The sequence below is a fragment of the Anoplopoma fimbria genome, chromosome 8 (genome assembly GCF_027596085.1).
Source record: "Anoplopoma fimbria isolate UVic2021 breed Golden Eagle Sablefish chromosome 8, Afim_UVic_2022, whole genome shotgun sequence".
NCBI lineage: Eukaryota > Metazoa > Chordata > Actinopteri > Perciformes > Anoplopomatidae > Anoplopoma > Anoplopoma fimbria.
Window position 1 is genome coordinate 18,699,339 of NC_072456.1, and position 15,752 is coordinate 18,715,090.

Below are 15,752 nucleotides of genomic sequence, written 5' to 3' on the forward strand. Positions count from 1 at the left end.
AAATTGTGATATGAAAAGATTTGCATGTGGCTGATGAGACTGATGAGAAGCTCAGAAACTAATGGGGATCTGACAGACTCACCTGTCTGAATACCACAATCTACAGAGTTTTCCATTCTTTGCTTTGTTGTGTCCCTTTACAAGACAGACACTGACTTTTATACTCTAGACTTAATCCAATCTCTCATTTCTTCACAAGCACAAACCAGGTGTTATCCTCTTACCTCCAGGACCGGTCCAGCTCCCAGTATGGTCCTCTCCACCCCGCTGGCATAGCCCTTCTGGCTGAGCGCAGTCAGACAGTGGATCAGGAAGTTGGTACTCTGGGTCTTGCCTGAGCCACTTTCCCCAGAGATGACGATGCACTGGTTGACCCTCTTCCTGAGCATAGCGTAGTAAGCTACATCTGCAATGGCGAAAATATGAGGCTCCAGTTTGCCCAGCTGGTGGTTCTCGTACATCTTGACGTACTTAGGGTTGTAGATTGGCAAGAACTTGAAGGGGTTGATGGCTATGAGGATGCTGCCTGCATAGGTGTAGATCTTTTTCTTGTAAAAGCGTGTGCCCAGGTTGTTTAATATGCTGTCCTCATTGAGGACGGGGAGGTTGCAGAGGTCTGCAAAGTCGTCCTGTGGAGGAGGAAGGAAGCCCCTGGCTGCTAGCTGGGCCTCCTGCTCCTTAGTCACAGGTGGGAGGTGGACATAATGAATACTGCCATCATGGTTCCTCTCCTGGATCGGAGAAAAAATAAATACAGTATTTAATCTACACAGTAAAAAAATATTCTGGGTTGCTGATTTTTTTTTTTAAATAGTCAAATAGTTAAGCAGTCCAAAATGGCATAGAGCTAATCAGGTTGAAACAATATCTGGATACATTTTGCATGTGGCTAATTTAAATGCATTTTTTGTTAAAATGTTCCATCATTTGTGCGTAACTTTTTATTTGTGTTGACTACTTGACTAAGAGGAAGCAAGAGCAGAAGCAGGAAGGATGCAATAGTCAGACAGCGGGAGGACTGTTCTCAGCGGTCTCCACCGAGTCTGACTGCAGAGTGAACGGTAAACTCCACCTGTAGTAAGAAGTAGAAGCCAAGGCTTCGAGGGTGTTGCTCCTGGGCTTTCCGTGGCCACAGCAGAAACCTCTGTGCCGGCAGGTCTCCGGCCTCTAGCACCCACTCCTCCCCGCCACATTCCTTCACCTCTGCCAGCACATACATGCGGCCGGGGTCCAGCCCGAGTTCCGTGGCAGCGTCTGAGATCACGGAGGCCGCTGTTGCATCCTTCTGCACTCTGATGAGTAGAAAAAAGTAATGACTCAGTTTGATCGATACTGGTTTAGAGTAGTTCCCCTACTCATTTTTATCTCATCAACATCATAGCTAAACATAAACAGTTTCCAGTCGTCATCCTGTGGCACACTCACCTAAGGTTGCAGCAGGTGGTAGACTGGGCAGCCAACCGTGGGTAGATCTGGAGCAGGTATGAGCGGCCATCTTGATCGTTAGGGCTAGCTGGCCCTCCTCCCCCCCCTTCTCCACCTGCGTTCGTTGCCATGGTGGCAGCGCCATCTCTGACACTCATCCTGGGCCAGGGGGAGTGGCCTCAGCATGCCGCACCCACTGCTTCCCTCTCACCACGCAGCACCTGAAAATGAGAGGTCGATTGATCAGGGACAGTTCATTATTTGCACTTCAGACATCCACACATGGATTAGACAATGGTGCCTGATCATTTCCCGATGTCGACCCTGGACATTGATAAAACACGGCTGTCCACGGCCTCAGCACAAACATTGGTAGTTACAACATTTGGGATGAAATAGAGAAGACTGAATCGCACGCCAACAGTTAGCTATTCTATTCCAATAAACACTCAGCACGGCCAGTAGAAACAGAGAGTGAACGGTTTCCAATATAAAGCATTGCAGCTTTCTAAAAGCTTAAATATTACGTAATTGTAGCTCTGAACAAGCATTTTAAAATGCAAAAATAAATGTTGATTTTTAAACAAAGTCTTAAACATGGAAAGCTCATCCTTGATATTTGACCCCTTTGATTTTATGTAACTGCTAGAGAGACGTGTCTTAGATTAGCCTAGAAAATAGGTCAACACAAGAAATATAACAGTTTGATAAGTTATGGGCCTTAAATTAGCAACAGATCATCTGTAAGGTCTGCGTCCTGCTATGAGGTTATTTACTTGCCTAAACTTCTTTCTTTGTAATCAGTGGTTCATCATAAAAAGATGTGAAAAATCTGTAGACTACAAAGAGTGACGTAGGCCAAAGCTAAATACTATTCCCTTATACCAAATGTTTACAAATCACCACTTAAATATAAAAAAAGTATAAGAACATAAATTAGATAAGAATAAGAATCACAAACAGAAACAACAAAACTAACTTTAAGGCAAACGTCAAGATATTTTGATTCCATGATAGTTGACTGTTAAACGGTTAAATAAAGAGAATCTAATTCATTTTCCATTCTGTGGTTTTCCTTGCATCCAAAAAATATACAGTTCAGTCATCAGAATAGGTCAAACAAAACAAAAAAAAATTTCAACAAAATAAAGAGCATATGAGCCTGGGAACAGGGCTGAGACATGTGCATTAGTGTTGACTCAAATTTAATAATACCGCAGTGCATTGTTAACAGATCAGGTGTAAAAAACTTTGCCACTGAAACTTTACTGTAAATTGCAGCTGCAGACGCTGCACAGAAATTGAACCCTTCCGCTCAATGATAGCAACCAAGATACAAAAACAGAAAACACTTTAACCACAAATGGTGTAATGACTGCATGTTGTTCCCTCTCACAGACAAGACACCTACAGTGATGTGTGACGTAGAACTCGGCAGCTGGATAACATGTTACTTTTTACCACAACAACTCATCTCTCAATCCATGGATAACTCAATTTTCTCTGCCTGGCAATGTCCCAACACAAAAGAACACAGAAGACAACATCTCAGAGGGCTGAGCAGGCCATTAGCTGAGAACAAAGTAGAGGTTTGTTCAGTCCTTCTACAGATATCACTGGTTTCCTGACTGAGGTGAAGCTGCCTTGAAGATGTACCAGGCTCTTTTATGAACTAAACCACAGCAAACTAAGGGGGGGGGGACAAACTTCTTACTGATGAACCCCATGACTGGGTTCCATGCCATTAAACTCACAGGAGTCAATGAGGTCGGGCACCAATTCTTTCTGAACCCTTTCATGTAACTGCACCGTCTTATGTCTTATTGACTGTGTATTAATCAGTCAAATCAGCTGAGGTGGTTTTTAGTTGTAATTAAAACTTGCATACTTTCAGCCCTAGTCAACATGTGATTACGTCTACTGTAAGGTATTTGCAATCATTACCAGCATTAGCAAGGTTGTATTATAAAAGGCTCAAATACGAAAGAATAGATTCAATCACAGCGCTTAACATGCTGCTCCGTAAAAGTTGAGCAAGAGTTCACAGCATGTTGAGTTTCTACTGACGTCACACACATTTGTGCTAAATGGCCTTTTGTTCTTGTTTCAGAGAAAACCAAACTTTAAATACTAATCTATAACTCTTCCATGGCAACACACATACGTCTCTACAACCTGCACACAGAGGAGAGAGAACAGTTGGCTTCAGGGAGCAGTTTTCTGCACCACAATCTGCCTTACAGTAGTAAGCGTCAGTACAAACCCATGTAGGGCTAAACACTACTCTATAATTAGCGCTCAAACCATTGTACAATCACACTTTGTACAACTGCGAGTTAACTTTACTCCACACCCATATGACTGATGGTGCGTTGCTGTGGTTACTTTACCAGCCTGACATGATGGCAGCTTCACATCATAGCTGATGAACAGAAAGCCTGGCCAACATGACCAATTCATTTAAAGTCAACTCTTTGTAGTAATGCTGAGGTATTTCTGGACCGAGTCAGTGACTACATTTACAAGCACACTAATATTCCACTATTATTAAGAATATGATATCTTGTAAACAGCATATACCCATTGAGTGTTTTTACAGCAGTCTGCAACACACACCCTCTTGGCGGTTTTTAATCAGCTCTAAACATCGTACAGTATTATATACAGGAAACAACTACCAACGGTTTGCAGAGATGCATGTCCAAAAGAAAAAAGTCAACATTTCTGGTCGGAGGGAGAAACGCACCTACTTTTAAACATTAGGAAAGACTTGGATATCAACATGTTTTTACGTTGCTATTGTAACATCCCTCTGGATCACAGAGAAATAAATATGATCAAGGTTAAGGCTGTCTGTACCAAACATTAATCCAGAAAAGTGAAAAGTATTTGAGTGTGAATCACAGTTGCAGCTGGGTAAAGTTTGGTCTAATGATGGATCATGTAGCGTGGCAATGCATCAGTTATGTATTCTGTGTACACTGCAAGTCCCCCTTGGGAAACAGGAACCTGGTTTAAATCACTGTGTGGCAGGCAGACTGCCCTGCTTTAGAAACCTGATCCCGGGTCGAGCCCTGAAAGCACAGAGTCCTACAGTTTATCACTTTTATCATTCAAGCAGAGACGGTTTATTTTCTCAACGTGAAAAATAAGAAATATTATAGTCAGAGATATGCCTAAAAAAGCAGTCTGAGGGGAAAAAAAGGCTCTCAGACGTTTGCATGAGTTATGAAATTATGTTCTCCATTCCTCCATTATAAAAGGTTTGTTTTCACTGAAACTTTCCAATGACTGATATGAACAATGTGTTCTGCAGAGTTATCATGAGTAACATACGCAGACAATCTACTAAGTACCCATTTAGAATAGCTCATTTAAATCATGTGCAAAAATATCTAGTTTCGTAATGTGGCAAAGATAATGTTTCATCTTTCCTTCCTCTTCTTTATAACATTGCAACCTTTTGTCAAGAAAAGAATAATCACAAAAATGTTTGTCTATAGAAGATCTGCTTAATTAGAGATTCTGAACCAAACCACACGGTGCTGCTAGTAACTCGTACACATATCTTAAACTTAATTCCACTAATCATATACGTACAGGTACATACATGACATTTGACCTCTGCAATAAACCCATCCTGAGCCTTTTAGGAGCAGCGGGCTGCTGTAAAGCTCCTCGGAGCAGCTTGGGTTCAGTGTCTTGCTCAAGGACACTTCTACATGTGAACAGTAGGAGCCGGGGGATAGAACCTTGTTTTAGAAGTACGACTCCCTGAATCCACTGAGCTACAGATGCAGATATCTTAACAAAGCCAACTCTGGAACAATTTAGGTCACAGGAGAGAATTAAGGGGGAAAATGGAGCAGCTTGAGAGCTTTTGCCTTTGCCAGGCTAGTTGACCACAGTCCCAAAAAACATGCAAGCCTGTAAAATGCCAAGGCATGCAAAACTGCAGAGACCACAAAAGACAGCATCGTTATTATCCCCGATCACTGGCCCTGTCTGGTTTAAATCTGTTACTTTAACTCCTCAGCTGCTCTCGCAACTAGTTTAAAAAGAGCAAAATCTAAAGTACAGAATATGTGTGTACGGCGCAAAGCATTTCATCTCTTTCATCTTGTGTGGCTGTGCAGAGAGAAAAAGAAGCTGGGGGAAAAGGGTAGTGACGAAGTAAAACAGAACAATGAAACAAGAGAAGAAAGCAGAGGGGCAGACGGGGAGAGAGAGAGAGAGAGAGAGAGAGAGAGAGGTAAACATCTAAAAGTGAGACAGAAAAGAGAGAGGTCCCAGGGGACAATCAAAGGAGATGGGGGGCTTTGGAGATAATACAGCTTCCTCCCTGTGGAGGAGATCCTCTGCAAGGATGCCCAGCATTCCTCAGATAAGACCGGGGTTGTCTGCTTTGCGTGGGCTAAGCCTGGCACTTTAGCTGCTTACTGAGGGCTGATGGGAAGACACTAGAGCACAAGACTACCACTGAGGGTAGAGGAGGGCTCTTCATCTGCTTACTGTGGGCAGGAGGGGGCATTAACAACTAGCAAGCTCCTTAAACCAGACTTCTTTTTTTTTTTTTTTAAAGGAAATACCACTCATCCTGAATGAACTCACTAACATTATCCCACCTAACTCCTTGTTATCCAGTCAAGGAATATCGGCTTTAAGTCAATTCATTTCACTGTGCCTTCATCAGGATAAATAAAGATTGGCCTAAACACAGACATAGCTGATTAATCAAAACAACCGAAATTGAACATATCAGTACAATCAATTTAAAAGCTATTTAAGTAAAACTACTAAGTCAGACCACACATGTTTATGTCTGGACTGCACTGCTGACTTTCCAATCCTCTGTCACAGGGGAACTATTAGAGTTATTATTAGTTATTAGTCGTCTGGGGTCTATATTTCACTGAGCTGTGCACTTTGCACTGAAGGTTATGGCCCATTTTATATGCTATATAATTCTGACCAGCACAACATTTATAGCGAGCACTAGTGAACACATGCAGGGTGTTGCACGTATGCAACACAGGAGAGGAGGAACGCAGAACAGTAACTGACAAACTGGAGAGAGAAAAAATGTTGTTATCACTGATGCTGTTAGCAGCAAGAGGGAATTGTTTGACAGTCACTGGCAGGAGAGAAATAAGTCAACCAGGTATTATTCACCCTCCACTTTCTCACGACTCCTTCTCTGTCTTCTTCACACCAACTTTAAAAAAAAAAAAGAAAAGAAAAAAGCTCCACCCATAGACAAAGAAGGAAGAGGAGGAGCCATAGGACGCCTAGAGTGCCAATTAGTGAAGAAAGAACAGAAATGTTTTGCCTTTATATGGCCAGTTGTTGTAGTGTTTATGATCTCACTTAGAGATGTGTGAGAGTCTTGAGTGTTGTGCTCCTGGTCTGTGCTACAGACAGTCAATTTTATTCCTAATGGCCCTCCCAAGACAGGCATGCATACTCATATATATATAAACTGTATAAACAGAGCAGTCAGTGCTGAGACACCACCGGCTGACTATGATCTGGCAGGAAGTGAATGACCCAGTGACACATCAATGAGCTTCAGCTGAATACTCCACTCTAATATGCATTACTTTTTTCTCACTCCTTCAGTCTCTCCCTCCCTCTATGTATCACACTCTAATAAACACGTGTACACCGAGAGGGGATGCAAAATGAAGCAAGGTATGATGTAAGCAGTGAGTCCGGGCCAACAATATGGTGACTCTCAGTGTTTCACTTACTGATGTCTGATAAGTCTCACTAGTCAGAGCTACAAGCGGCTGCACCCAGATTTGAACTTTGAGGAAGACAGTCATTAGGATTTTTGTCAAAAACTGTAAAGCTAGCTACAACTTTGAATGCTTCTATTGTCTTTTTAAGTTTCCACCTACAGTGACGGACATCATCTTAACATCTGTAGAAGTAGATATTCTATTTGGTCTAAAAATGTATTTTTAAAAAAAAGAAAAGCTTAATAATTTCCGGTTGATAATTCCAAGATCATTTGGCAGACAGACGGCAGGTAATAAATGAACTGTGACAATAATAATAATAATAATAATAATAATAATAATAATAATAATAACAATAACAGTAATAAAACAATAATAATCATTGTATTTTCTTTACAACTTATGTAGTTTTCTAAAGAAATTAAAATCCTTCACTTTTGACGACCTAACTTTTCCCCTCCATAAATGCCCCAAAGGGAGCAATTTGGAGTTTCCCTGTCTTCTCAAGGACATGACCCCGTAGACAAGGGCTCCAGTAAATTGAGCCACCAACCTCTATGATTAACGGTCAACCCACTCAATCTGCGCTACAGCCATGTAGGTCAAATTTCCATGAATGAGAAATCATTAACAGATCAATCGAATTCCATACCTATTAAATTCAAAAATATTTTCAATAAAAACAACAAAGACTTGTGTCAAGAATACGATCTGACCAAAAGAGCCGGAGGATCCATCTATCATAAAAAAAAATGATTATGCGAATTACCAATTCAGAGTTAGAGACCAAAAACAAAAAGCAGCAGATAAAGAGAGGCGATCCAACACGGACTCTATATGGAGTTCAGGGTTCAGCAGAGAGTTTGTGAAGGTATGTGGAGTTCTTGTAAAATAATTTGAATTGAGTTCGTAATTCAAATCCACCCTCCAACGTTTCTTTTACTTGAGACCTTGCCTAGAATTTAAATAAAGCTCTGAGGGTTTAAAATGTGCTCGTGCAGACAACATGTGCTTTTAATGATGGACCCACCGTAGGCTTTCTGGGGTCAGGGAGGTTAACAATTTAAACATCTGTGCTCAGGTTAAATGTAATCATTTTGTTTTACACTGAATTTCAGACATTTCAAAATCCCCAGGTCCACCAAGACCCCCTTCCAGAGTACATCTGTGTGCCTGGCTGCAACGCTGTTGACCAAGCTCCTCTCCTGTCCCCCAGGGAAAGTGCAGTTGAGGGCCACTGAGGTATCCATCACCACTACAACTCTCTCTGCATGACCTAATGGAGATGAGAGGGGCTGGCATTTTGCCAAAGTGGGCTGCATTGTCCTCTGGGCACAATGAGAAGCAGGAGCAAAGGAAGTAAAGATTCAATCTGTGTGTTAGTGTGTGTGTGTGTGTGTGTGTGTGTGTGTGTGTGTGTGTGTGTGTGTGTGTGTGTGTGTGTGTGTGTGTGTGTGTGTGTGTGTGTGTGTGTGTCTTTGAGAGAGAGATCGCTTAGGGATTTATAAATGCACTCTGGACTTTTGTGATAGAGAGAGAGAGAGAGAGAGGGAGAGAGAGATTGCTCCTGTTGCTGCTGAGTGGTGGTAAATCAGCCTCACAGTTGAGGAAGTGCAGATGCACCCAAAATGGCTGTGAATGGATCAGAGCCCTCCCACTGGAGCCATGTGGCCTATTCAAAAGATGCAGCCTTTTGTTTAAAAAAAAAAAAAAAAAAAAAAAAAAAAAAAAAAAAAAAAGGGACCAAAACCTCAATCAGGGAATTAACGCATCCAGCAGACACCAACTGGGCTCAGTAAGACAGACACAGATAGAGAGGGAACTATGAAGAGAGAGTGAAGAAAAGGGGCACTAAAAGCTCATCTCCTCCCCCCCTGGTTTTTAAGTCAGCTCCCATGCTGGCCAGCCATGAACAATAAAACCGGAGCTGAGGAGCATCTGCTGCCTCCGTCTACAGAAGAGGATAAAGGAGAGAGGAGCCGCGGGGATCCAACTCTTTGACTTGTTGATATTACCCACGTTCATTCAGTATAGAGCCCAAGCTCATGGTCAAAATGCTCTCTTCTGCCAAAAGTAAGCTAAAAGAATGGGGTGTATGGGGTGCGGAGAGAAAAAAAATAAAAATAAAAAAATAAATCACAGATGCTGTTCTGTCTTACAGCCAAAGAGAGAGAGGGATAAACAAAACCATTCGATATCTCATCACAACTACAGCTTGGTTTCACTAAACACAAGCTAGTCCGCCGTCTGTCACTATAAATAAATCACCATAACTGCCATGGACAAAGCTAATCAATTATAACACGGTTATCTGAGTGCACGCTATTGATCCGCCACTCCCAATATCATGTGTCCGAGTCATGTATTGACGAACTGAAGCTGGCTGCTGTTCACTCGACATCGCTCCGAGGTAGGTATGACCCCGTAGCACGCACAGGTCCTTCAGCCGAGGCTGGCTGTAAACAAACGGGACGACTTACTACAAAACAACTTGAAAATCGTGGCTGTATTACTCCTCCGAGGCCTCCACGTGTTCTGCTGTTGCTTGAGGCAATCCAACATTTGCAAGCCACAGCTTTATGAACTCCCACTTTATGTACATTTCACAGCAGGTGAGTAATCTAAGCAGGCCGGGTACAGCAGTACACTACTCCCCCGCGTCTCGCCACCCGTCTGCCTCAGCTGGATTGCTGGGTTTTTCAACTGCTTCCTTAACCTTGCCCCCTTCCATCCATCTCTACTGTCATACCGCCGTCATTAACATAATCCCCCCCCCGATGCCTTCCCCTCGACCCCCGCTGGTCACCCCCTCCTGCTCCCCACTGCCTAACATTTGGCACTGCTGCTTTTTACTGATTCCAGATGTAAAACCACACTGGGTAGAGGTGAGTGGAGGAAGTGCTCCGCTAACAAAAAAAAAAAGAAAGTCTTTATTTTTGACCCCTAATTTCTCTGTCATCCAGTCAATCAGACCAGAGGGCAACAAAACAGATCTGAATGAAGCACAAACTAGTAAAATTACTCATTTTCATTTCAGTGAACCCCTGAAAACATGAGGAAGAGTGCTGCAACAGAGAAAAGAAATGCTCCTTTGCAAATACACCCCAAATATTATCCCATCCTTGAACGTGGGTCTTTAACAGACCAAAGAAGTCCCAGGCTTCTTTCATCTAGACGTTAATACTGCGATGAGATGATGCATAGCAACCGAGATGGTGTAAAGCAATATATGTTTTCAATCATTGTGATGAGCTGAAACTCTAGATTCAAAGCAGCAGGGTCCACATGAAATACACCAGACCAGGGAGGCCATAGCATGTCTGACTTAATGCAACCCAGAAGGTCTCTGCTGAGTCTGATTGGCTGTTATGGGATTCCACGCTGGTTGGTGGTGACAGGGAATTCAGGAGAGTTTTCCGGACCAGTCATCTCAGCCATGTTGGACTAATAATGGACTAGTTTAGACCAGCGGTGGAGAAATACAGCTAAAGGGGACCCTGGTATGTTCTTAATTAGTACGACAGACATTGAGAGGGTCGACAAACCAACATAAGCACCAGTACGATATGCAGTAATGTATTATTTCAATGACCAGCTGTTGGTGTTTTGTTGTTGTTAATATAACTAATCTCTGGACCAGCCAGCATAAAGAAGTATATATGAAGATAGCTAGTCAGAAAGCTGAATAATATTAGGGAATTTATTGCCCAAAATATAGAGCTGAAACTGTTTTGATCATTTTTTTAATCCTTAAATCCATTTTTTAAGAAAAATTGCACAAATTCCACTGGTTCCATTTCATCAAATAAAAAAGTAATTAAGTAAATTTGTATCCTAAGTGTTCTGTGAGAGTTATCTAAATATCTTTGGTGTTTGTTGGGAATGTTGGTCGGTCAAATAAGTAATTTGAATAATAGTGTATCGACCTGGGCTTTAGAGAGTGTAATGGGCAAATTAGCACTATTTCCTGACATTTTATAGACCAAATGATTGATCAATTGTTCAAAAATACAATCCACCAATTAATTGCTAATGAAAACAAGATCGTTATTTGCAGCCAACCTAAAAAAAGCTTGTCGAAAAATGCTATTTGCACAGTGTGTTTATTGGATTTAGGTGCTTTTGATCTGAGGCTGCTCAGGATGGTCTCCAGTTAGGGGAAAGACTTCCTTCCTTTTGAGCTTGACAAACCCCGTGCACAAACACACAAACATACAGTACGTCGTCTGGAAATGTGGGGCAGCTGCAGGCAGAAATCAGGAAGAGGAGAAAAGGAAGCAAAGGGAAGGAGGCAGACAGAGGGGATTATTGTACACGCTCACTCATGTGGGCTACCCTGCTCTTAAAACATTTCCCCAAACACATGACTCCATTGTAGCACCAGAATAGTCTCCGCACTGCCCCGAGTTCATACGTATTTATAATCCCTTAGCCTTGCCGACGGTAACACATGTCACGCATACTTTTTATTTTGAATTCCTTACAGAAAAAGAAAAAAGTTCAGACAGCAGGGTACACTGCCAACTGCTTCTAAGCAGGTGGCGAGAACAAAACTGAGATTCAACACAAACTAAAGCCTCAGTTCTGTCTGCTGTGGCACCATGTTTTAGTGTTGGGTGGGGAAAGCAGTGCCAAAATCAACTCAACAATCCAACATTTTATACAGGCCTCGGCCTGACTTTGAACTTAAAATACGGACAAAAAGCAGCAGGAGGGCTGGCAAAAAAAAAAGAGCTTATAATGATGAACGATGTGTAATAAAGGGGAGAAACAAAAGCAGAAAAAGCATAATCTTATGATTATGTTCAGCTAGTATAATCTGGTGAAATCATCTTCCCTGTGGTTTGTCCTCATGATGACAGTAACAGCATAAAGAACAGAACTGATCCTGTGCAACATCATATGACATGAACAGAACAAGCTAGAGTGAAAAGACAACACCACCTAAGCTATTTCCCAAAAGCTTTTTCTTTGACCGTCCACTTCTTTACAGATCACAACGTGTCTCTTAATACTTCCTCCAATGCTGGACTTCCTGAATGATTTGGGTCAGAAGAAATGTAACTAACATATGGAGCCATTCATCGGTGACCACAGTCAGACTGCACGGTAAAAATAGAGCAAAAACAAACAGAACAGAGCAGAGACCGGCCAATATAGAGCACACAGCCAAGGTCTACTGTTCCCGCTCCATCTCCCTCTCCTTCTTCTTCTACCCTTCACTCGTCTCTTTCTTTCCAGCTCTCTCCCCCCCCTCCCCCAATCTGTGCCTCCCTTGTCTGTACTCTTCTGTGCTTTTTGCTTTTTCTCTTGTACTTCCCTTGTCACTCTCCACAGCCCTTCAGGCATCTAGTGGCAAGACTGTGCTGCAGTCAGAAGGTTTGGGCAGGGAGACCATTCCTTAAAAGTGCAAGAAATGCCCAAAGTACATGCCTTGATATATATATTTGGACTGGAAGTGTACGTTAACGGCTAACATGAATAGAACATGAATTATGTTGTGTTTTGTCTTCCAAAGAAGATCAAGCCTCATCAAAAATGAATCCAAAACTAATCCCTTCCAGGTCATGTTAATGACTTTGTTTACATGAACAACAAATAATCTGATCAAAATTGTAATCAAGGCAAACGCCATGCTCTACTATGTGAGTCATTTTACTCACTAACAGAGGAACATTATGTGATGTAGTTTAAAGGCTGTTTAGCCAATAAAACACCATAAAGTAATTAAAATACTCACCTAGAACTAATAACATCAACAAACGGCATCTGCTTCACGCGGCGCCATAGACCACGTACTAATCCAACACTGTGCCACCTTCGCCATTGTGCTCTCTAAACACACCGCCTTCCTTCTGCCCTGGCACATGTAATGGGAACGTTCCGTCACCTCTACCGCCTTGCCTGGCTGAGATTATTCAGTTTTTCCTCACATCATTTCACGAGGAGTGAGTAACGTTGGAAGTCTTCTACAGTAGACAGTCCATTTTTTGCCAATATATACTTTGCAAATGATCCTTGTGAACTAGGTCTTAAATTAGGGACTGTATTACAGTCTTAGGACTTCAGGTTCATATTTAAATCCCTTTCTTCCTCTGTATTTGCATTTCCACAATACTTGTAGTAGATGTAGTTGAAGGGAGTGTATTAATAAACCACAAAAAGAGATCACAGCTTGAACTACACTTTCCATGGTCATTAAATAGTCATCATGCTTATTTATCCGGCAGGAGTTCATGTTTTTCAGAACATACATAACTACTGTGATGGCTTTATGTGCACTAAAACAACTTCTACAAATTCAGTTACACATGGCAATAGTGTGACTTCTGTGCCTGGACTATAATGACAAATAAAGCAGGTGAGATGAGGCTAGTATATTCTGGTGGTTGTGAATGTTCCTGTTGGAGGCAGTGTTTTAGATTACAAAAACATTACAACTAAGTCCAATTATGTCTTAAAACCGTTCGCTCTAACGGCTAGTTTCTGTCCGTTTCCTCCAACTGTAGGAAGACCTGACAGAGATATGATATACATCGAGGTTAATAAATAATGATAAATACACTCAAGGCGGTGCACCTCTCTGGCTCTTGTTAGCTAAGCCTAATGATCACATTTGATCTATGGTGCAGAGGAACAGCAAACGGAGCCTCAGGGTGTGCCCTCTCTCTGCCCATGATCCAGAGCCAAGGGACAGGATCAGTGACCGCAGAGAGGATGGAGGGGGAGGTTACAGCACTCACCACAGCCATCAATTAGTCAGTCAACCTGTATCCACACACACACACACACACACACACACACACACACACACACACACACACACACACACACACACACACACACACACACACACACACCTTCCTGAGGGTGACCACTGCAGGGTGACCACTGCAGCTGAGGGAGGGGGCAGGGAGCCAATGACAGAACTCAACTCAATATGTCAGACATCAAAGACATAAGCACAGATTGGAATTGTTTTTCTTTTATTTTTGGCAAAAGGTTGCATGAGTTGTGATAATGTTTTCATGCAAAGTTAAATTAAAGCTAAATTATTTTTGTACGTTTTTGTAACTGAAATGTTTTTGTTTGCCGACTCAGTGTGGCTGCTGTTCCTCATGATTGGCTGACAAGTAGCAGGCTCTCATTTGGGAGATCTACAAAGAAAACACAGAAATATCTGCATCCCTTCAACATGAACAGTGTTTGAGTCAAAATTCGGAAATCCTGAAAATCAGGTCTGCTGAACTGCATAAAGAAGAGCTCGTGAAACTGGGTTATTGTTGGCATCTCTCGCTTTACGATCCATATGTGAATGTGATGAAAGCAGGTAATGCTAACAGTGGAGGATTACCACCCGACAGAGATTAACATGAAAGATGTCATGTGGAGAATTGAATCTGAATTCCATATGAAGTGATTGTGAGGAAACTGCCTGAAAGGGGGTTCCATGATGTTGACAGACAACGTTTTACTTCACTGCGGAAAAAGTTTTAGTTGCACATCTTGGTTAAAACTTTTCGCTTGGCTTATAACTGTGCCTATAATCAGAATCTAAACAGGCAGATTTGGTGTAATCATAATCATCGCGATCAAGCTTTGATCCCAGTTATCTTGACTCTGTGTGTTTGGAAAGGCAATGACGGCTGTGTGAATACTAAGACGCAACAAACAAATGCACAGTAAGTAGGAAAACCCTAAACAGTCGGTCTGCGCTTTTCCTCACTTATACCCCATCATTACCGCTGGCTCTATTTATAAAGCCCATAAATTCAGCTCGCCACATTGGAAAGAGCCAAGTTACCAGGGAGTTTGTGGAATTGGCGAGTTCGGAACCTCACTACTCTCTCTCTCTCTCTCTTTACCTCTCCTTGTATACATAGACAGACTGCCTTGCTCACTCACTGACTTTCTTTTCGCCTGCATTCTCCATCTGGTGGTCCGGTCGCCATAAAATACAGGTCACTGCAAATCCACACTGCAAAGCTCAGTTTGCAGCTTTCAGAAAAAACACAAGGCTATTTTTTTTTTTTTTTTTTTCTCGCTGTCTTTTCGCCACAGAGAGGCGGACCTTGGAGCATTCCTGTCACATTATTGGACTAGGCCTGAGCGCCGCTGACGCACTGTATGTACACAAATGCACACATACACCGGTGTCCCGTTTCTCCTTTCTGACCTACTTTATTTCATTTCCTCTATTCCTCAGTCTTCATACACCTACCCAGCTTGCGTTACAGAAAAAATAGGTATACACACTGATAGGAATCATCAAGTTTTTACCCATGGAAGCCTATACAAATTAGCTGTCAACGTCTGTGACAACATGTGGAGATGTGGAGCTCTTCCAACGGCGTGATTGATGAAAGATCTTAGATTCTGCTCCACTGTACCAGCCCACAGGTTTATAAATGACACCCAGTCCATACTACTGTTCCTGAACAGCAGTATAAGTAACGATGATGAGCACACATTTAATGGAAACACAAGCTTCTACACGTCTGACTCTCCTGCCAAGCCCTTGGCAATGAGCCCTTCACTATACCTCATGTAGCAGCAAACAGATTGCCACTCAACACTCGTATACGA

At 42.2% G+C, this 15,752-nt stretch overlaps 1 protein-coding gene across 1 annotated transcript in view; it reads right to left on the bottom strand.

Annotated features, from left to right (window-relative positions):
* Positions 1 to 15,752, bottom strand: part of LOC129094190 (unconventional myosin-IXb) — a 56,102-nt gene that overhangs the window by 35,914 nt on the left and 4,436 nt on the right. Inside the window, exons 2-4 of the mRNA XM_054602263.1 lie at positions 1,426 to 1,646; positions 1,073 to 1,292; positions 225 to 731 (exon numbers count right to left, since the gene is read on the bottom strand). Of these exons, the coding sequence (XP_054458238.1) occupies positions 225 to 731; positions 1,073 to 1,292; positions 1,426 to 1,583 (885 nt within the window). The 5' untranslated portion in view covers positions 1,584 to 1,646. The remainder of the gene's footprint in view (positions 1 to 224; positions 732 to 1,072; positions 1,293 to 1,425; positions 1,647 to 15,752) is intronic.